The following is a 24273-nucleotide window of genomic DNA, read 5'->3' as shown; positions in this document are numbered from 1 at the left end:
TACACGATTAATGTGTTGTAAGTATATATCAATAACTTAAATCGATAATTTAGCAAATTTTATCACACTGTTATTATATTAAGTACACTGACTCATGAAAGCATTATGGATATGAGTAATAATAATAATCAAGATTTAGTCATAAGTTTATTGAAAAATACATTTAAGATGAGAATTGCTTGCTTGACTTTTATAGTTAAGATATTGTGTACGAATGTTATAAATTTTTTTAATTTAGATAGTCACTTAAGTTTTATTTTAAATATCGTCTAAGACAATATAAGGATAACTTTACTATTGGTCGGTTGAGCTGATTTTTTTGTTTCTTAACCAAATATAGTTAAATACTAAAAATTTTTAGCTAAGAATAACTACCTCAAAGATGTTTTAATATTTGAATGAAAGAATAATAAAAACTTTGTATAATAGGAAGGTGAAGTAAAGTAAAAAAAAATTTCATACACTGTTAAAACTTTATGTTGTAATTCTACAAGAAATGTATTGGAAGCTGATAGGCAAAACATTTATTGAAAATTATAATCGAGTATAGTAATATTACAAAACATATATAGCTCTGCGAGGTAACTAATTTTACAAAACGGTTTTGTAATTTTACAAATATTTTTAGATCAGCTAAGTTTGTAAAATTACAATACTTTCTTTGAATTTTACTCGAATTGAAATAATAAAAAAGAAAAATTTCATTATTCTTATAAGCTAATCATATGTGGTGATTGATCATTACGGCTAATGATTTATTATTTAAATTATTTGTGTTATTTAAGGAGGTCTTTTCGCCATCAATGTTTAATAAAAAATATTAGATTATGCAAAAAATTAATTTTTATCTAATAGTTAAAATCCTTATTTATCTACTAGTGAAGTTTAATTTATTCTTTACCGTGGAAATATTTGAAAAAAAAAAAAAAAAAAAAAAAAAAAAAAAAAAATGTTTAAAAATGTTAGTATTTTTTTCGAGTCTTACAAGAAAGTCAGACCGTAACAAGTTTTTTCGAATGGCATTAACTACCAATTAGATGGGGTAGAAAAAAAAATAAGGCTTCCGCAATATTCAGGTTTGATTTTTTGCAATAAAGTATTTAGGTTGCCATGAAATTTAAGGAGAAATTACAATTATAAAATCACAGAAAATTTTTAAGTAACCTACATTTAAATGGCGTCAGAACATTTGGCAACGTTGCGTAGCACGCGAGCTTCAGACCATTCAATAAATTCAAACTAAACTTTACCGCACTTATGTTTTTCATTCATACTTATTAGTTAATATATTGTTAACAAATTTTTATATTTCATAATTGAAATATAAAACAATAATTAAAAAATACTAGCATTCTTGCTATGAGACATTAGAATGTTATGATTTTATGACTAAATATTTTTATTTAATCTATTTATTTACACTGACTGCAAAAACTTCAACGTGGTTAAAGTTATATTGTGCAAATTAAAATATAAACAACCGAAATATAGTGTTGCCAAATCACGGACAGGTAACTAACAGCTGATTGACAAGAGTCAAATTAATTTTTGTATTTAACTATTTTTTTTAATTTTCAAAATTTCGACGATTTATGCCTCATATACTATTTCTTTTTTAATTTTAGGAATTTTTATGAGTTTTTTATTTTAATTTATCGAATATTGACTACTACAATTGTTGTGACTTGACTGAAGCGAAAGGACTTCCTTAATGCTGTTTGTTGATGGAAAATAACTAACTTTTGCATTATTTATAATTCAATATATTTATAATTGAATGTTACAAAAATTAAAGTCTAACATTTACTCATTCAAATATATCGATTTAGAAATGATCGTTTGAGCGTAATATTGAAATTTATTAGAGATAACTAATAATTCGAATTTATTATTACAAATAAACAACCATAGACTGAAAATTAGTAAAAATAAACATGAAGGACATTGTTTTTTTTTGATACATCAGTCTCATTTTTTTAAAACTGAAAAGGATTGTTTTTGAAATTAGAAAATCGTGAAGTAGAATTACAATTCGTGTAATATAATTAAAATTGTCTGGAAAGATTACAATGCACTGTGTAATTTTACAATGAAACTTGTAAAAATAGAGGAAAGTTTTTAAAATTTTTTATGTGATTATTGTAATATAAATTATAATATTTTTTCTTGATTTTACATACAATTATACCGAATCAGATTACAAATAATGTTTGCGAAATTAAAAAGCTTTTTCTTAACAATTGACGAACAGTTCTGTCATATTACAATGCGTGTTAGGTTTATACATGAAGATTTCCTGACAGGTGTTTGAAAATTCCATGAATTGTATTTTACTTCGCATTGCTATACACTGATTTGTAATTTTACTTATTATTTGTTTTGTAATATTATTGTAATTTTATAAAAAGTTTTAACAGTGTACTTTTGATAAATAAAGAATGTCAATAAATCAACTGATAGTTCATTCTTGATTAAAAGCAATTATCGATAGTCTATATAGTTCGAATTAGAATATGTAAGATATAAGCTATCCCGGAAAAAAAATACTTATAAATAGTCATATACAATATAACTTAATCTTATACGAATTATTGTACTTAAAGAAAAAAAAATCACTATAAGTTCGTAAGATTTGTGATTTCTAAATCATTATTATGAACAGAATCATCACCAGTAATAAGAATACCATTTCGTTCAGATTCTGATATTTCTGGGTGATAAGTATTTGACCACAGTGAAAAATCTGATACTGTCGATGGAGAATAATCTTGGAATCCATTAGCATATTCAAGAAGATTTCCGTGGTTATTTCGATGGTAATTAATACTTGCTGAGTGCGCTGATGTGTAATTATTATTCATATATGAGTTCGATGATCCATACCATGCATACTCTTGGTATTGATAAATTTCTGCTCTTCCATAATCCTTGAAGCATTCATTGCGTTCGCCATATGAATCCGATTTAGAATCTTGTTTCCCATAGTCATTTTGTTCATGCGATTGTTGAGCTTGACAAATTACTCGATAGTCTTGCTTGTCTATTGTATTTTGCTTTTCTGTTATACTGGAAAATATTTGCCGTCGATCATTATGATTAGCAAAGTCAGTGAAACTTGCAATTCGCTCATAATTCTGATGCACTGATGATGGTACACAAACAGGAGGAGAAGAGTATAGATAACCTTCTGAACTAGAACAATAATCGCGTTTTTGATCATTCTGAAGAGATAAAGTATTTTGTGATGGAGTCGGAGATGAAAGACTAGTTAAATCTTCTTTTAGATCAGGTTTTATTTCAGATTTAACTAACTTTGGTAAATTATCTACAGACTTAACTGAATTTTGCTCTTTCTTAAACTTCATTCGACGATTTTGAAACCAAATTTTGATTTGTCTTTCAGTTAATGATAGAGAAGCTGCCATCTCAATCCGTCGTGGTCGACATAAATAACGTCCACAAAGAAATTCTTTTTCAAGTTCAAATAATTGGGCACTTGAATATGCTGTTCTCGATCTTTTCCCACTACTATGTTTACGTTGATTACCTAGAATTAAACAAGATAATTTCATCAGATAGTAATATTTTTTACACCTCAAGCTTATAGTTATTTTTTTTAGGAATTGATGAGTGTGCTTCGTAACATCACTATACAGAGTTTTAATCAATGCATAAAATCCTTAAGATTGGCAAATGACTGATCACGAATTCTTGTCCAAGTTATTGCATTTCATAAGCGCAGTATCTATTTATTAAATACTAACAGCCCGCTCTGGCTTGGCACGGATATTTAACAAAAATTTCAAAATTAATTGTAATACAGTATAGTCTATGTCAACCGGAGATAGTGTAGATTTTCAATAGTGAAAGAATTTTTCAAATCGGTTCAGTAGTTTCGGAGCCTATTCAATGCAAACAAACAAACAATCAAATCTTTCCTTATAATAATATTAGTATGGATATATGAGGTATTTCACATCAAATCAACCACATTGGAATTCAACCCCCTTTAATTTTGTTGAAAAATTTTTTTTCACCTTCTATCTCCATAAAAAGATTTCTCAGGAAATTAAAAAATTTTTTTACTTAACAAAAAAACGGGAATGGAATTTTAATGAGCTGTAGCTTTTTCGAAAATTGATTTATCAACACTTTTTTTTTACAATTAAAAATTGTGAAAATTTATACGTAAAAGATTTTTTAATTATCTATTTTATATATAAAATGATATATCAGGGCTTTTTTTTCGAAATTCTCATTTGATGAAAAAAAAAACATAGAACTGCAATTAGCTTTGTCATCACGAGTGCAATAAGGATAGCGTCGTTTCTCGTCGTGAGTGCAACACGAGAATAAGATAGGATCGGCTGTGAAATGGAAAAATATTTTTTTTTTAACAACTGAGTTTATTTTTCTGAACACTATTCTAGATATTGATAGGAAGGTTTAAAGGACCTCAGAGATTATTATTATAAAAACAAAAAATATACAATAAAAGTGGCAATCATAAGAAATTAGGGTAGTTTTATCACGTTGTAAGAACTACATTATTTTGTGTATTTAAAAAAATAATTCTATCACTCGGAAATTATGTTTTCTTTTGCCTGATTATATTTATCGTAATGCTATGAATAGAAAAATTCATAAAGAAATTGTGGGGAATAAAACCATTTAAAAAACTAGGAAAACGGTTGACCCTGAAGGCCATTCCTGCAACTAAAAGAGATAGCTTTTCTATGCTTTTGAGCTCTGCTATCATCGTCTGTTATTAAGTATACATGTAAATAAATGTAAAATTCAAGTAAATTTATACGAAATCGCGTTAATGACTATTTTGAGTTAGTAGGGTATCAATATCGATCTAGTTTAAAATTATTTCCAATTTGTTGAAGTAAATGGAATATTTTTCTTATCTCTTGAGACTCAACTGATAAGACGTACATGTAGCTGTTTCGAATCGAACTAAAAAAAAAAAGATATCTTATGAAGTCATAGAAAACGATAATTCCAGCCTTAAATAATAGAAAACAAAAAATTATCAATTTGTTGTAAAGATTAACTCGATAGCTGTGAATAATTTTTTTATAATTCATTTTTTGATTGCAATATCTGAATTCAAATTTGAGTTATAAGTATATAATTTGCGGATTTAAGTATACGTGGAACCGTATTTACTTTTTTAATTTACTGGATTGACCATCGTAATAATTGAAGAAATTTTTCAAGATTTGAAAAAATAATTAAAAAGAGTATGTTTGGCTGTGAATAAAATCATATGCGTATCTAAACAACAATATTTTTCACATTTTAAAAGTTTTTGCAGTTAAAAAAAATTAAAAAAATTAATTTTTTTCTTTTACAAAATATACTTTAATTATCACTCTATTAATAAAGAATCTATTGTTACTCGTGTCTACTCATTTTCCTGGGGCTACTGAGCGTCAATAACTTAGTGTTTCTTCTAATCTTATCATAAGTTTGCTTCAGGCATTTTGACGAATTTGTCACTATCTAATGAATCGTTGGAATTTCGAATAAGAACAATAGAAAATATTTCGCTGCTTTAATAATTTAATTACATTAATATTTATAAGGTATTTTCTCAATTATATTTGTCTCAATATTTGGTTCATTCTAAAACAAAATGCATAGTCCGGAATTCTTTTCAAATCGTGATTTTGGGAAAGTTACGAACATTTTAGAATTCATTAAGCACGTTGTTTTTTTTTTTTATTTACACAGTAAAAAATTTTGCGTCAAAATGTGTCAAAAATTTCGTGATAAAAATTGAACACTTTTTGTACTTATTTAACACAATAAATGTTAAATTTACGAATTTACACAAATTTACAAAAGTGTTAAATATTTAACACAAAAATTTTGAACACAATTTTTTGACGCAATGACGCAAAATTTTTTACTGTTTAATTTTGCTTTTAATTAATACTTATGTAAACTAATGATGTCAAGATGTCAAGATACTAAATAAAATGACTTAAAATCTAGTAAACAAAATCAATTTGATCGTTTATATAACATAACCACCTGCAGCAACAGTTTTTGTTTTATCAACCGTACATATGATTTTAGAAGAGATTTTCAAAGTGATATTTTTTAAATAAAAAGTAAACAGTAGGAAAAAAATATACAAAATTCAACTCAACTCATTCGAGTGCTTTTGTCAAGTACTTAAGTGTCTACATTGTAATCAATTTTGCGTCATTGTTTTAAAAATTTTTGTGTTAAATACTCAACGCTTTTATGTTTTTATTCTCTTAAATGAACATTAATAAGTGTTAAATATTTAAAACAAGTGTTAAATATTTTTTGACGCAATTACGCAAAATTTTTCACCCTGTACAAGTATTTAGTTCAATTAGTATGTAAAATAGATATGCACCAACTACTGCCATTCGTTTATCGGAAAATCTACCTACTGAAATTGTGTGTGCAGCTAGTCTCGAAGTATTTAAAAATGAAATCTTTTGATTCTTGTTTAATACTGATTTATAACATAAGTAAATGCGATTAAATTCTTAAACCTACTGTAAAAAGTAAAAATTGAGATTATTCGGTATATTTTGGTATAGTCTAAAATTTGTTTAACTTTATTAATACGTACTTTACTTGCCATTGGGCAATTACATCTTGACATAATAAATGAATTAATATCTGAATATCAACTACCGGCAGCATACTAATGCCAACTTCAATAATTTATAATAATCTATTCTATAAAGTCCAAGCTTTACACATGAAATTATAAATGTATCAAGTTATAATGCATTCGAAAGAGATTCCATGAGAGACAACCAGTATTACAAAAAGTTTTATAACTGACTGATTATCTGATAATTTACAGAAAGAAACAAATTTCGAAATATAAGTACTTGCTTCAACGAGTAGTTATATCTCCCCTGGAAATGTTTCCCCTACTTTGGTGACTTAATTTGGAATATAGAAATGGCACAAAAAGTCGTTATGATGGATGATAAAAGAATCAAGATAATTATGATTATAAAACTATTTATCGTTAATAAATACCAAAAAAGCCTCAAAACAAAATTTGTAAATATTTAGATTAGACGCTATAAAATAACAATGAATATAAAGAATACTCAATGCTCATTACAAAATTTGCATAAGTGCATCATAGTTGGATATTATTCCCATGGAAAAATATGTATCTTTAAGATATGTGGAGCTGATTTTCAAAAGGGTACCTTTTCATATTTTAAAAGAACAGTTTTTTGATCTTTTAAATATTAAGTACTTCGAGAATTATAAAGATGTCTAAATAAAAATCGAATTGTAGCTTTATAACCGATAGCACTTTGTAGCTAAATTGAAAAAGTTCAATAAAAATATTTGTAATTGAAGAAAACAATTTTTTGTCTCGATTAATCAAAAATGAAAAGATAACCTTTTGAAACTCAACTCCTCATATAAAAAATCACATTTGGAAAAGTATATGAACTATTTCCTGTATACATCATGCAAAAAAATCATATTTGTTTTTATACATGTTGAATGTTCTCGACTATTATCGAAAAAAATAGTCAAAAATTTTTGAAAAATCAATGCGAGATGAATTGTTTATTCAAGCTGTTAACTCACCCGTTTGAGTCAGATTTCAACAACAATAATTTATGTTTCCTTTATGAACTAATGTATCCTTACATAAATACAAATAAATGTAATTTTTATAAATGATGCATAAAAAGTTTTTTTTTTTTTACATTTCCTACAAAAATAAGTATAAAATAAATATAAAGTGTATACATGAATTTTTTGTTTGCTTGTATACGTTTCATATAAGTTAAAAATTTACATTATTTCTATGAGTGGTAAGTCAGTACATCGACCGTTTACCAATATGATGTTTTTGGATAGTAAAAATTTAGTGGAAAGAACCAAAAATATCCGTGACAAAATATATTGAATATTTTTTATGAAACATTTTATTGAGTCTCTCTTGTTAGAGTATAATTCTATTAAATTTTTATCGAAATCTGTGAAATTTAACTCAATAAATCCTAATCTATCCGACTCTACTGATTAATTCTTAAAAAAATAAGAAATTGGCTAGAGAAAAAAAGCTCGGACTATTGAAATCCGCTGTGATTGAGCTAGGTAAATTTAAGAAGTAGAGTTAAAAGATACTATCCATAAAAAGTACAACGAATAGTATGAGATCACAGTATAATTTTTGACAGTTTTCAAAAAATGTATACTTTTCTATGGTGGATATAAAAATCGCTCGATATAATACTATATAATATAACGCATATAATAGTGATGTTTTTCAGTGCTGTTAGCTTGGGATCGGTAGGCTTAAACCTTGTCTACAAGATCATCTATATTTTAAATTATTATTGAATCATCATAAATCTCACCTCTGTGAACAGGCATTAGACGTTGATTAGATTGTAAAAATAATGGATGTTCCTGCTCTTCTTCCTTTATTTGCCATTTTTTCATCCTTGATTGATGTTGAATATTTTGTTGTCGATATTGCTGAGACTGCTGATAATGTATATGATGGCTGATACCTATATGTTCACGATCCGATAGCTGCTGCTGAGGTGAATAACAATCTTGTGAAAGTAATCCAGAATTATAAATCTCTTTTTCAGAGGTATTTTTTGAATTCAATACATTATTGTTTTCTCTACTTATTGGAACTGAACTACTATTTTGATAATTTGAATAATCACGTAATCTAGATTCTACAGATCCACTTGATTCCGCACTCTCAGGAGAAAAGGTATAAATAGGATTTACTCCTAAATTATTATTTTGATTAATTCTGGTTCGAAATTCTTCTACAGTCATTTTATCATCCTTGTTATCATTAGTTTTGGGTCTTAGGTCGATATCAACAGCTTTATCTAGCATATTATTGTCACATAAATTTCGTGATGAACCATTCGAATATGTTTCAGCGACTGACATCGCAACAATTATTATGTTTAAATTTATTATACATTGAATACCCACTCTTATTTTTTGAGAAATAAGACTGTTAGTCTTAATGATCGCGACATATGCAATCATAAATCACGGCGGCTGAATTATAATGGTTCCGTTAAAATTTTCTCGTTTATTTAAGTGTTGAATGTAAAACTATTTCATTAACGTTGTATTTTCGACAAAAAAACATATATTGATCGCTAACAATTGATTTACATCAAAGTTAAATTGATATTCAATTAAGCACTATCGACTTTTTCTTAAGTCAGAATTAGATTCATTTTTTCGTTTGAACAGCTAATTATAGTCAATTTTTACGATCACATCATAGACTTCAAAATATTTTACAATTCTATGGAATTTTGTGTTCCGTTAGTATTCGATGACTATATGTTACTGACAATACCAAGTTTACAATATAGTACTGTAGAGTGCCTATTAGTTATACTGTCGTTACACGTATCAGATTGGATAGTTGCCTTAAGCGATAATCGTAATTTTAGGGGACTTATCGATGTTATTTCATTCAATGACCCGATGAAAAACGTTTGGATCCAATCATATATGAGTGGATCTCGATATATCTGTTTATATCTAAATACATCCAAATTTTTGATCTCGCTAGATATAAGCATATATTATCATATCTACTGAGATCCAACTATAAATGGGCAGATATGAAGATTTATATCCAAGCAGATATAATCAGATCTAAACCTATATAAGTATATCTACTCAGATCTAACTATACATGAGCACATATAAAGATTTATATCCAAACAGATATAATCAGATCTAAACATATATAAGTATATCTACTCAGATCCAGCTATACATAAGCACATATGAAGATTTATATCCAAGCAGATATAATCAGATCTAAACATATATAAGTATATCTACTCAGATCTACCTATACGTGAGCACATATAAAGATTTATATTTAAGCAGATATAATGAGATCTAAGCATATATAAGTATATCTACTGAGATCCAACTATAAATAGGCAGATATAAAGATTTATATCCAAGCAGATATACTCAGATTTAAACATATATAAGTATCCTGAATCGTTGAACTGCCGACGTTTTCTTGGGAATAAGACGTAAAATAGAGGGTTTTTTGTATAAATATACGTGAATATCCAATTAACGTTAGGAAATGGACAATAACCATGCAAGAATATGCAAATTATAATATATTATCTAAAATATATACTATCACATATTTAATAAATTTATTTTCAGGTAGTGGATCGAAGTTTACGACTATTATTTTTTTTTGTGGTACGCAACTTTTTGGAAAAGTTGTTGTCTTAAAATATTGAGATTAACAATTATATGTAACTAATCGAGTTTAACTAATTTAACATGCAGGTGAAAAGGTAAAATAATAAATACACAATTATGTATCACGTAAATGTTTTTTGCATTAAATGAAATATTTTATTATTCGGATATAAATTATTCATTCATCTATTAAAAAAAAAATGATGAGTCACCAAACTTGTTTCCACAAATTTGGTCTTTTGCAAATATAGTCACCTACTTTAATAACCTGAGAGATTGATTCTAAATCTGATAATTTGATAAGTTGATAATCGTTTATTTGTTTAACAGGAATTATATGTTTTACTTTGGCCTTTGTTTTAAAATGGAAGAAAATTTTTTCATGTTCAACTTTCAAAGTTTGTAAAATGATATAAAATTCATTTTGTATTTCAAAAAAATATCTTATTAGCCCATATAATATACAGTTATTCATCTTTATTTTTACATTGGAGCTATTTATTTTAGTTTCCTTGTAAAAATTAGACGTATAAATGTCACAGTTAATTTTAGCACGCGTATAAAAATTTGTAGATTTTAGATCTATCCCATCTGAAATCAATAATGATTTTTCTAATTCATTTAATTGAAGTAATTGTGTTTTCACACATTTACCTAGAAGCTCATAGTTTGTTGATGAATTTGTTTCAAGTATGTCGTTGTTTTGCGACGCTACACGATTTTTTAGAATACAAATACCTTGTGCAATGGTTACATTGTTAACTATTTCCTGGCTCATATTTTTATTGCCATGTACACTGCTGGCTATGTAGCCATTATAATTCTCAAAACAAAAAGCTGATGTAGATTGCAAAGGTCCCCAACGTCTAACACATAAAACGAGATGTTTCAGTTGATGCATATTATACGTAAGTTCTCGGTCACTGAAAAGAATCGGTACCTCGTTGATAAATATTTCGAGTAAACTCTCTGCTTCTTGAAGATCATCTTCTGTAATTTCATTTTGCAGTAAATTAAATAGAGCAATAATAAGAGTTAGTAGATGTTGTAGATAACGTTGTGGTAGATAATCTCTAAGAGCTGGAAGCGCATAAAATAATATCAAATTATAATATTCAGATGCTTTGAAGTATGTAATTTGCGCTAGTGATCTAGGCAATCGATTGAAGTATGCCGGTGGACGAATATTTGTTATGAAATCATTTATTTCTGACATTGAGTTCTTGATGCTCCAAGGGCCCGATTTATTTGTATAAATATTAAAAAGCTGTTTTACAACTCCAAGTAAAACCGAGTGCATATACTCTGGTACCAGACATGTACCTAAGTTAAGTAGAGGTAAAGTACAGAGTATAGATTCCCCAACTACCCCTCGTACATGGGTCTTTCGTAAGTGTGGAACTTGCTGTTGAAATGCTCTTAACTGTTCAACTTGTTTTATCATTCTTTCACCATCTCGTAATCTGGCATTGCTATCAGCTGGGTATATGCGAACACGTTTTTTTTTCGTTGCTAATCGTTTAGACTTGACTGTTCGCACTTCGCAAATATTACAACCATAATGACCGTTGAAGTTTAGAACTTTTTGAAGACTTGCTCTCGCTGGAGCATCAGCAATAAATAATGGAGCAACGATTTTCGAAGTCATACGTTCCTTAGTTTCTGGATCGATCCAATCAATACCACTCTCAAATGCATTTTGAATCTTCAAGCTCAGAGGTTTTAAAAAAATATTCATAGGTGGCTTCAAGTCCTTATCAAGCCAAAGACCTAAATTTATAATGTGCGATTCTCTTAAATAGTAAGGAAGCTCTACGATAGTGCATAATAGTGGCCAGCAATGACTTTTTGAACTCTTAACCAACGAAAGCCCATCAGTATTTAAAACTAATGTCAAGTCATATTCACCTCTATTCAGTCGAGAGTTTACTCTGATGTACTCAGAACCATCAACAATGTCACTAATTACACTATTTGTTCGTAAAGTTGGCTTATTTAATTTTTTTCTCAATTGACGATATTCAAATAAATATTGAATTTGACTAATAATGTCAAATTAAAAAAAAAAAAGCATTTCTATCTACATTAGCATTACATGATAAACATTTCAATATTCTAGAATCACTTCCAATATAGCTTATACATATTTTACAATAGTAATGCTTGAAAGTTCTACATGGAGTTGCAATCTTATGTACATATTGAAACAATTTATAAACTGATTTAGGCATTTTGTTATCTTGTGGCAGAATATTAAGCTGCATTTTTAAAGTTTCGGCCAAAGCTGATTTGCTAATATTATGTTTAATATAATAATCGAGCAAATCAAAAACACATTGGTCTACAGAGATTGAGCTATTTTCATGTAGCATCAATAAACTTCCTCTCTCAGTGTTGAGATTTGAAATTTCGTTGTCATTAATTTGTGAGATAGTTTCATGATCATTATCACTGTAAATATTATCATCATCGTCGTGGTCAGATAAATAATTATCTAGCTCAGTGTCGCTAGCAGACTGATTATTATTGGAATTGCTACTCGAATTTTCGTGGTCTTCAGAAGAACTTCCGCTATCACTTGAAATATCATTTTCTGAAAAAATATCCGCTCCAAGACAGTTTTCATAATTATCATAAATATTTAAATTTTGTGAAACAGCTGAATTATTTGAGTGAATAAGGAGCTGCTTTTCATCTGTTCTAGCTTTCTTCTCGTTAATCCTATACAAAGTCCGTAGAGGTATCTAAAAACAAAACGATAAGAATAAATTTATTTTGTGTAAAAAATAAAATAATATACATCAAGATTCAAGATGTATTCATCATTTTAATTTGAGTAAAAATTTTATCTAGTCGATAAAAAATATCGTGTTGAAAACGTAAATACTCCAAAGGTTAATTTAAAGTTATTACAAAAATAAATATCAAGGATACTTAGAAATAGTGTCTATTATGTTTCTGTTACATTAAATAAAATAAATTAGTTAAATCTTGTATATATACATACCGGATGTGATGCATTTAAATTATAAAGTTTATACTTTTTCTTGGAGGTGACGATCCATTATCATCTGAGGACGACATAATTTGCTACTATACAATTATTGTATTTTATTATTTTCCGTTAAATTGGAAAAATAATTGAATTTTCACTTGAAATCAAAATTATCTTATGTATAATTCTCAACTTAAGATTCAAACTTAACACGAGGTCAATCACGACCTGTATTTACACTCAAATATCTATCAGTGCAGTTTATCACAAAATTCAATTATTTCATCTATTTGATTATTATAGCATTTTTACTATTATAAATCACAATAATGACTTTTTAATAAATTTTGAGTTGTTAAAAGAAAATGAAAAATTTACTCCAACATCATGAACTTACAATCCAGTACGGAAAAGATGGCGTCTGTGTTATTGAATAATAGACTATACATACAGTATATTCGCGTGTTACGAAAATACCCGATCTCCACAAACCGAACCTTTCCGAAACTCATACTTGCGTGTATAGTGTATTGCCTATTTTGCATAAGCACTATAGTTCATTTCTAAAATGGCGTTTAATTAAATCAGTTATTGTTTAATATTGCGTTTTATTGTTCATTGAATTTCCAAGTTGATTACATTTTTGGTTTGAAATAAATAATTGCAGTTATTAAAAATTCAAAATTTAGAACATTGGTAGTTATAAATTAAACCTCTAAAATGTTTATTATTTCGTGCGATGATGACAATTCGTATTGTCTAGTGCATGATAAAGATGTCATTCAAGACGATGAAGTATCAGCCGGAGAGGATGATACTATTATGTTTTACTACAAAAAAAGTTTGCTATGGTAAAATCGTTTTTATTCAGGTAAGAATTTTTTTATTAGGATTTTATCAAAAAATATTACAAATGTACAATGTACAATGTACTTGAAGATCCAAACGTTGCGACAACTATTTTTTCAAACCTGCATTATTTTAAAATTTTCTGCGACAACATCCGGATCTTCAGGTTTATCTTTGTTCACGTCTGTATCAAGTAACCTTATAAAATTTAGTTTAAATTTATGACTAATATACTTTTGTTGTTTTTATAACTGTAGGAAATGACGATGAGATAGATGCTAAATGGGTAGAACTCACAAAGCCTAGAAATAGAAAACTTGACAAACTCAAATTTGATAAAAAAGCAGAACTGTCCGATGAAAAATGTCGTCAAGGTCGAAAAAGAAATTCATCAAAAGTGTCAGCTAAGGAAGATGATAAACGCTCTCATAAGTTGGAAACCCCAGTAAAAAAGTAGTAAGCATGCAAATATTTTACAATTTGTTTAATATGTTGAGAATTTAAATTATAAAAGCAAAAATAGGCTTCAGATAAATTTTTTATTTGTGTTCAAAAATAGTTGTTAAAGACTTGAAAATTTTGTCAATATTTTTGGATATATGTCAAATCTATAATCTGTTATACGCTTAAATTTATTTTATAAACATATATGACTGAATTTAGAAAATATTTATGAGCTTTCAGACTAAAAAGACCAAGTCATTAAAATGTAATGAGTTAAAAATAAGAAAATGCACACATAAAAGATTAAAAAATTTGCATGAACTTTTTTTTTTTAATATTTCTCCTTAATTATTTATTCTTTTATAATTCTGTATTATTACATGTTTTTCTCATTCACTCTCATGAATATATGTTTATATTTTCCTCTTTATTAAAATCAAAAATCGTCAGACTTTCTCTTTTTATGTCACATCATTAGCATTTATTTTTTTTTGCATGCTACTATGTAATGATTAATTATATTATTTATTTCTCTTATTAGAAGGAGCCACGTAAAAAAACCGAGCCCAAAAATCTGGAAGCTAACCAAAGTTCTTCACAAGTAAACAGTCTTACTCAAGACGACTATAAGAGAATGTATTTAGATCTGCAAAAAAATGGATGATGAAAGAAGTAAGTCGCAATAAAAATTTATGTACTTTGGACATCACATTTTTTTCTAGTTTATTTTTTCGGCTACTTTTTTTTTTTTGAATGTAGTTTAAAAATTGCTCGACTGTTATATACAAAATCTATTCATAATCTTTTAAAAATGATTGTCAAATTTATGATTAACTTCAAATAGTTATAATGAATTGTTATTATTACATAAATTTTTTTTTTTTATTAGAATCTTCTAATGTGAAAAATAAAAGTCCTGGGTTAGCGATAACTTCCAAAAGAAAAAATAAATCTTCATCTTCGGAGACCGAGTCTTTTAATTCATCTACTGAAGATCCATTCATGGACACTTCTAAATCTGATGATACCGGCGGTGAGAGTACTTTAGGCGAGAATGACAAAACTAAAACTGAAGCTGAAAATAATTCTTTAGCTGATGAACTTGGAGAAAAAGAAAAGTCAGCTGGTGAAAAAAAGAATTGGTGCTTCAGCTATTGAAGATAATTTGGGCAATAAGAGTAAAAATAAAACTGATATTGAAGCAACGCAACCAGAATATTATGATGAGAATATTCAACTTTTAGGCCCTAATCATGGAGAAAAAGTATGTTAAACGTTAATATAAATTTTTGAAACTTATTCTTTCCAGACATTTATTGAGTTTGTTATACTTTTGAGAAATTCAATTACTTCAATTATTCTTGTATTTACGATTTTCAAAAAAATTTAGCCATGCATGGTATATATTTTTTTGATCAAACTCCAAAATTTTCTAAATTTGATTTATTACTTCAATATTAAAATTCAAAATAATTTCTCTTTGCGCTAATAGTTTTCTGACTGAAATGATATTACGTATTAGATTAATTAACTCATAAAATTTAATTTCAATTTAACTTTTATTGTTGATTTCTTATTTGGCGTTCGATTGACATATTAAGATTTAGTATAGTCTCTACTTTGCATTATCATTGATATATTTTTGTTGTAGATGATTGAATTTGTGCCAAATATCTTTTGCATAAAAAAAAAAATTAGATATTGGTCAAGACAGTGGGGAAGCGACGGTCTTAGCACGTTGTTTGATGGAAGGGATTTTTAAACAAGAAGAGCTATTACGTTGTACATTCAGTGGTCAAGCTGCTCGCGCACAAGGCCCTGAGAAAAACAAGAAAAAGTAGAACCGCTTCACCATGCAGCTAAAACGGCTATAATAAGTAAGCTCTAATAAGTGCAATGAAACTTTGATTTAATTCCGCAGGTTGATGAATTGTTTAATTAAATAAATAGTAATAGTGATTAAGGTAGTTGTCGTGGTACAATATTGTCAAAAAATTAGAGATTATACGCGCCGCAAAAGTATATGAATTTGTAAGCTAAGTAATCCATGATTTTTACACAAGACTGTACCCGCGGAGACGTAAACTATACAGTATTCATATATAGAGATATACTCTATGTATACTTTTTCATAAATTGTTGAACTTTAATCCGTTGTATAGAAATAATTAGACGGTCAAAAATTAAAAAAAAATTTTTTTAACTCACAACAAATACATTAAAAGACTGTCAGTTTTTTGAAAAGTTTCTGACAATTAGTTTTTTTATAACTAAAAACTGGTACAGAACTGCAGAGAGCGTATGCAGTCAATGTTAAATATCCAATTTTTAATTGAATTTATCTCGGGTTATAAGCGGTCAATCGACTTCAAATTTTAAGGGTAATTGTATCACCATGTCCTTAATAAGTATACAAAAATTTAGAATTTTCTGACGCTATGCCTTAACCACGACAACTACCTTAATCAAGTTTATTCTATTCTAGAGTATGCATTAAACTATTCAAAGGAGCATGGCTGGAAAAAAAAAATTAAAAATGGCGAGTCAACACCTTATAATGAAAGTGAAATCAAGAGATCAATGACCCAGCGCATTGGCGAAATTAAACGAGAACATGCGAAAAATCTTCAGATAAAACCACCCACTGCACCGTAAATTATGATTTACCCTTTCTGACACACGTTAATTTGATAACTAAAATATTAATGTTTTATCGATTATTTAGTTTTTAAACGTTTTCTTTTTTCTTACTGCTAATTTTGACTTACGTTATTCAAACCATATAAGCTGAATATTTCAATAAAGATAAGCGGAATATCATAATAAAGAAATAAAATAAATAAGTGTCATCAATGGTTTTAAAATATTCATTTATCTTTTATACGTAAATATCAATTACTTAATAAGAGTTATATATGTTCGTTAAAAGTATTTAGAGTTGATAACAATAAAATGTGAGTAAATATCAATTACTTAATAAGAGTTATATATGTTCGTTAAAAGTATTTAGAGTTGATAACAATAAAATGTGAGTAGATTTATAATTAAAATGGTTTAAAGTTTAATATACTTATTATACTTGTATTCATTTTCATGTTGTGAAATTTTTAAAATGTAATTTGAGGTAAATTATTTTGAAGATCGACGTTCACAAAGATCTGCTTGGATATGCTTGGATATTTTAGGATATAGTGAGATCTACTTGAATCTATCTCGATATTTTAAGATCAGTTTAGATATACCTAGACACTCTTGGATATAGTAAGATCTATTTGGATCTCTTTGTATATTGTCAGATCTGTTTGGATCCGTTTGGATCGCGCCAAAATTTGGATCCGAGCATATCTGACTGTTTAGATCCAATTATATATGCTTGGATCCAAACGTTTTTTATCGGGATTGTAAAAGTTGATTTTAATGTTGTTTATTAGTTTAGTTTATATTTGAGCAGACAGTTGATTAGTGATCTTTTTTTTTTCATTTTAGTAAAATTCGCATGAAATATTAAAATTGTGATAGTTCAAAAAATTTAAGTTTTTTACTCTTTTTTTTTTTTTTCATTGTAGTCTCTTCAAAGTTAACATAAGCTTAAATATGATACATTTTTTTTCCAGAGGTAATTCAAGTTTAAACGTTGAATGAAATTTAAAACTTTTTTGTAAAATAAATTATCAAAAACGAATAAATATTAATTATTTATGGAAGATTTAGTGGATTTTATTAGCCTGCAGTTATTTGCAGTCCGACTTATATCATATCTTCATAATTTGAGATCTGTGTGGGTTGTGTTGCCAACTGATTGATTTATGACCTTTCATACTTTTTTCGTACTTGAAAAACTACATCGAATGCCGTAAACTGCAGCACATTCGAACGATCCGTTTGAAAATTGTATTCGTTTAAGAATGTTGAAGGAAATGTTTTTTCCCAAAAAATCTTAAACTTTTGAACTCAAAAGAGCTCAAATATATAAAAATCATTTATTTGATCTGAAAAAGTCACAAATCCAATATTTTATGATCTATAAACTTATTGATATATTCTCACTTCGAATATATTTTTGAGTTGTTAGGTATTTTTTAGGTATTTTCATTAACTTGGTATAGTTTTTCGAAAGATTGTCATATTATCAATAGTAATACAGTCGAACTTGGATAAGTGAGAGGTGATGGGACCAACATTTTATTCTCACTTATGAAGATTTTCATTTAACCAGGTTTCTCACTTATTGAGGTGATGGCGTTTCTCACTTAGGGAAGTATAGACCTCTCTAAGAAAATAGAAGAATTTAAATACAGTACTAATTAGGATTATTATTAAATCTCAATGCAAATATACTAAAAGCAAATACATTAAAGTAAAGTACAGTACAAAGTAATATAATCAAAACTATTTATTTATTATTATTATTAATGTCAAAATAATCGGAAATTTTCTTTTGAATTTCCTGTTTATCACTCTGAACATATTTTTCCAATTCTTATATCTTGTCAAAAATAGACTGATCGATTTTATTTATGGAAAATTGAAAATAGTGATAAAGTGTTTCTAAGGCGTTCACGGCTTCTTGTTTCTTTGGAATAATAGACATTTCAGTCAATGTTATTTCAGGAGCTTCACTATCTTCATCGTCACTAACATTTGATGTCAACGTACTCAAACAATTTTGAATTATATCATCATCAGTATGTTCACCAGTAATTATAACATTGTCGTCAACCTGAACAAAGTCTTCAAAAGTAGGTTGTAATGTACTATTTTCACTTGGCATGAGTTTAGTCCATTCTTCAGTAGTAGGATTATCATATATTTCTGAAGTAGAATCTTCCTTTTCATTTAGACCATTCCAAAAACCAGCTTTTTTAAAACAATTCTGAATAGTTTTATCACCAACAGTATACCACGATTTTCTAGCGAATTTCATTGCTAACAAAATATTTATGTCAGGGATAATACTTTGTTCTGAACACGTAAGAATATGCTTTACAACTTCTCGGCGATAAAGTCGTTTCAACACGTGTATAATTCCTTGATCCAACGGTTGAAGCTTACTCGTATTAGCGGGTAGAAATATTACCTTAACATTTGAAAGCGTTGGTACATCACCATGGGCAGAGCAATTATCGCACTGCAAAACCAAGTGTGTTAATTTAATACACATAAATGTATTACTTTCTTGTAGTCACTTTTACGACGTTTCCCGGTGTGTTATTTATTAACACAGTATTTGTGTGTTATTTTGAAACACCTAGGTGTGTTACTTCAAAACACCAAAATGCATTATTTTAATGCACATAACCGTGTTACGTATTATTATAGGTATTATTCACCAAAATGAATGAAATTATCTTAATAATTTTATTTAGTCATTATTATTACATATATTTATTATGTATATTATTTATATTATTATGTAAATATCAACTAACACAGTCATATACAGTTCTGTTACAGAATTTTTAAATGAAAAATATAATATCTAGTACAGTAATAATTTTAATCTCATTATTTTAATTATTAGAACGTAAAATGCGTGAGTATTTTTTTAATTAAGAAATATTTTATGTCAAAAAGTTTAAAAATAAAATTAGCAAGCATAAAATTGTATTAATCAGAACAATACCTTCTTTAATTATTAAACTTTCTTATGAACTTAGATACTACCATACTCAAATTTGTTTGTGGTATATCTAATATGATGTAGTCTAAATATTGTAAAAGATTTAGGTATCCAGCAGGAAAATTTCTATGCCATGCATAGTAAGAAGCTAATACTCCGGCCAAAATTTTATAAATATCTGGATTCGGTATTTCCATTGGAATACAATTATCTGCCACAATGTAAACTGATGCAATATCTTGATCCAGGGTATATACGACACATCTAGGTGCTTCACTTTCTACTGTCTCCAAGTCTTCCGTAGATTGTAAAGCCTGCAAACAATGCAGAAAAATGTGGAATTTAGTAAATTCATACTTATAATACCGAAAATATATATAAATTTATAGAATTTTATATATATTTATATTTATAACAATGAATTTAATTTTTTATTTTACATATTTATAAATTTTATTTTATATATTTATTTTATAGAATGATGAATTTATACCTGTTTAATGATAACTAGATTTTTCATTCCCTGTTTAATTTTTTTAGTGCCAAGTTCTTTGCTTAAATATTGGAGTATTGCAATTGACTTGTTGTCAGTTTCCAAAAAATTACAAAAACTTGTTAGTTTATCAATCCAAACGTCAATTTTTTTAACAATGTCTTCATACAATATTTCTCTCATAGTTAAGAATTCATAAAACATCTATAATTTAAAAAGATTCAATCAGTGAAATGCACCAGATAATATATATATATATATATATATATATATATATATATATATATATATATATATATATATATATGTATATATAAATCACATAAACTAAAAACTTACCATTTCATAGGAAATTAAGCACGGGTACTTGGCTATAATGTCAGAAATTCGAGTAGCTTCATTCTCGATCCAAACTCTACGCGAAGTTAAAGTTATTTTTAGTAATTGCTTCCAATGGGCTGTATTAATTCCTTTTTTATATGGCTTACTCAATTCTTTGAGAGATTTTTCAATGTCACTACAAATAAAAAGTCAATATTTTGACTAAAGTAGCTAATGTACTGATAAAAGAATTTAATTGTGTTAAAAATATTTTTTATAGTTAACAAATCATTTATTAGAAACTACTTCTCAGTATTAAACAAATATTTTTAGCATTTAAAATTATTTGTTTGTATTTAATAAATCTAATATTCATTTATTAAATATTAATAAATATTTTTAAATACTAAGCAATGTTAAGGACTAAAATGTGGTCTCTAGTAAATGATTTGTTAAATATTAACAAATATTTTCAACTATAAATAAATCCTTCTATCAGTGTGATATAGTATATGCGAAAAAAAAAAATTAGTTTTAACTATTTAAAATAGAAATTCTCATTTTTTAAACAGTACTTTCTGAACAGCACATAAAAAATACCATAACTATTATCACATTAAAATCATTATAGTACTACTTAAAATTATTATTTAAAGTGATTGCTGATTAAAACTATTTCCATTCGTAAAATTTATAATTAATAATCAAGTAGTTAAATTTCAAAAACTGTTTTGATAATTACGTATTATTTTCCACGAAAACCGCTTGAGCTGTTGGAAGCTTGCTATTCCCATCATGGTCTCTTTTAATACTTCCAGTCTTTTTCAACCCGTAACGATGATTTCTTATCCAGATACTTAATTGACTTCGAACGATTCCCTGAAAAATTTAAATTTGATAATGGAATAAAGAAAGTTAATGCCTAGTAAACATAAATAATACTTACACATTCATTAGATCCACCTTTGAGTTCTGGATAAGCCTGTACAATACTCGTCGCTAAATTGTAATAATCAAATTTTGTTGGTTTTGCATTTGTAACTTCCCACAAGTATAAGGCCCAAAAGTTAATAAAATACTTTTGAGCTTTAAGTACACCATCCTCGGTTAATTTTTTTTGTAAGTCTAATGTCAGTGAGGGTAGCGGAGAGTTAGCCGATATAGATTTTTGTTCATGTTGGGAGATTTTGGATGTTGATGGGTCAGGAATAATAGTTTGGGATGTCAGTAAGTGCTGTTTACCGGTAACATCATCTTCCTTCAAGTCTTGTTCTTGGGCACTCTAAATTAATCATAAATTTTATTATATTAACAATTTTTTAATTTTTTGTGTGTATAAATTATGTGTATATTTTAAAATAGTTGTTATTTATTCGCAATTGAACCTGAAAAATTATTAAACTTTTTAATTAATAATAAATTTATATTTATGATACAGCAGTCAACGGATACCTGATTTGTAAGATTTTGTTTGGAATAAATAATTATGAAAAAATTTTTGAAAAATTTCATGTATACATTTAACGAGTTATGAATAAAAATTTGCTTAATTTTTTATTTCTACTAAATTGATTTTTAAGTTAAATAAAGAAAAAAAAATTATCAGCTGCTTTCAGCATTATTTAAATTTAATGAAAAAAATTTAATTTTATTCATTACTAAATATACATAATAAAACTTACTTGGTTACTTATGCTTGGCAGATTGTCATGGGCAATATCAATACTAGTAACTAAACATTCAGTTGATGTTCCCATTGTTGCTTCAATAAAACTTATATTACCATTTGATGAACTTAACTCATTTTTAGAAAATACTATAGGTAAAGAATTAATATCAATGTCTGTTGATGAAGAAGGTAATGGTACAAGAAGTACGTGAACATCGCTTTTATCACGAATGGCGTCATCTTCATCAATGTCACATAACAGGTTGTTTCTATCTGGATCTTTTTGTTGCAAAATAATGAACTTGCCGGAAATCATTATCTTCAAACTAGCGTCTTTATTAATAACCTCCATCAATTTTTTCATAACAGATTCATAATCAGTAGTATTTTCATCCTGTATATATTTGATACACTTGCATCTTCCGGCTATGAGGCAGTAAATTTTTTTTTCCATTATCTATTTTTTAGTGATTATTAATTTTTTTTTGTAGTCAAAACGTTTCTAGTATTTTAAAAATAAAAATAATTTATTTTAATATATATTTTCGCAACCTTGAAATAGCTTGAACAATAAATATGCTCTTAGCAATGACAGAGAAGTAAGTAGAACTTGCTTAGCTAACACGTAAGTTTCACAATATAGCGGTTATCTTTTATCCTTCGTTTACCCTCCAAGGCTCGGCAACATAAAACGATCAACAGCAAGCGTCAGACTCACAAATTTGATGCGGGCTCACAAGGTGTCGCACGGGTTTATGCTAACACAAACACACTGCCGCATACTATCACACACTTTTGAATGTACATCCATAGTTCGTATTTCATCGGAAGAGTGCGCTGCGAAAACATTCTGAAGATTCACAAAAATATTTGTTTACTTTTTTCATTATTTTTCATTGTGTACTTGTGCAGAAATACATGATAATTATAAAAAGAAACTAGTGAAATTGATGTAGAAAATTAAACACAACAATGGATATCTCGTGCTCCATGTGTTGTTTCTATCAATGTAATTCACCAAACGTTTTGATGCAACACGTCATACGTCACCATCAGCATGATCCAAAGTTTCAAGTTCAATGTAAACAAACGGGATGTGGACGAAGTTTTACAAAATGGAAATCTTTTCGCCAACATCTATTTAGGAAACATCCAACAGTGCAAACTCCATGTAACAACGAATTTGAAGTACATGAAAATATTAATTTATTTAATGGACAAGATGTACTCTTAACTAATATCATCCATGCTCCTATAGATAATCAGAGTAAGAAATAAAAATAAACTATTATTTATATAATTATTTATGATACTGAAGTTAGCTGATACCTGTCAATTTTTTTAATTATTATAGCAAATGAATTACAATTAAAAATTTCCACTTACATTTTTGTAATTCTCAAATGCGAAATTTTGTTATTGAATTTTTTTCATAATAATTTCACTGCTATAAAATTCTACAAAAATTTCTAAAATCTGTCAACTTCAGAGTCATTTATAATACTGATGATTATTTTTCATTTATAATTTGCTTAATCTATTTTTTTATACTACAAAATAGATAATTTTGGAGAAAAACTTTAACACCCAAAGAAATTTTACAACTGAAGTCAGCTCAA

The 24273-nt window shown here is 27.5% G+C and overlaps 3 protein-coding genes across 3 annotated transcripts; all 3 read right to left on the bottom strand.

The window, feature by feature from the left end:
- Positions 1 to 2025: 2025 nt before the first annotated feature.
- On the bottom strand, positions 2026 to 9349 carry LOC141529418 (uncharacterized). The gene is made up of 2 exons (XM_074245924.1): positions 8397 to 9349; positions 2026 to 3547 (listed from the first exon to the last, which is right to left on the bottom strand). The coding sequence occupies exons 1-2, from the start codon at positions 9055 to 9057 to the stop codon at positions 2616 to 2618; spliced, it is 1593 nt and encodes a 530-aa protein (XP_074102025.1). The 5' UTR covers positions 9058 to 9349; the 3' UTR covers positions 2026 to 2615.
- A 1122-nt stretch (positions 9350 to 10471) lies between these two features.
- On the bottom strand, positions 10472 to 13328 carry LOC141529328 (uncharacterized). Its single transcript, XM_074245828.1, has 5 exons — positions 13305 to 13328; positions 12472 to 13007; positions 10918 to 12305; positions 10729 to 10854; positions 10472 to 10551 (listed from the first exon to the last, which is right to left on the bottom strand). Exons 1-5 carry the CDS (start codon positions 13326 to 13328, stop codon positions 10472 to 10474), a joined length of 2154 nt encoding a protein of 717 aa, XP_074101929.1.
- A 6753-nt stretch (positions 13329 to 20081) lies between these two features.
- On the bottom strand, positions 20082 to 23379 carry LOC141529327 (uncharacterized). The gene is made up of 6 exons (XM_074245827.1): positions 22668 to 23379; positions 21932 to 22267; positions 21728 to 21864; positions 21004 to 21181; positions 20665 to 20868; positions 20082 to 20485 (listed from the first exon to the last, which is right to left on the bottom strand). The coding sequence occupies exons 1-6, from the start codon at positions 23106 to 23108 to the stop codon at positions 20180 to 20182; spliced, it is 1602 nt and encodes a 533-aa protein (XP_074101928.1). The 5' UTR covers positions 23109 to 23379; the 3' UTR covers positions 20082 to 20179.
- Between the last annotated feature and the right edge of the window lie 894 nt (positions 23380 to 24273).

The sequence above is a fragment of the Cotesia typhae genome, unplaced genomic scaffold (assembly GCF_013202065.1).
Source record: "Cotesia typhae breed Kobodo isofemale line unplaced genomic scaffold, CoteBio_Ctyphae contig_48, whole genome shotgun sequence".
Classification (NCBI taxonomy): Eukaryota; Metazoa; Arthropoda; class Insecta; order Hymenoptera; family Braconidae; genus Cotesia; species Cotesia typhae.
The sequence above is the reverse complement of the archived record's forward strand: the minus strand, read 5'-3'. Positions and strand labels throughout refer to the sequence as shown.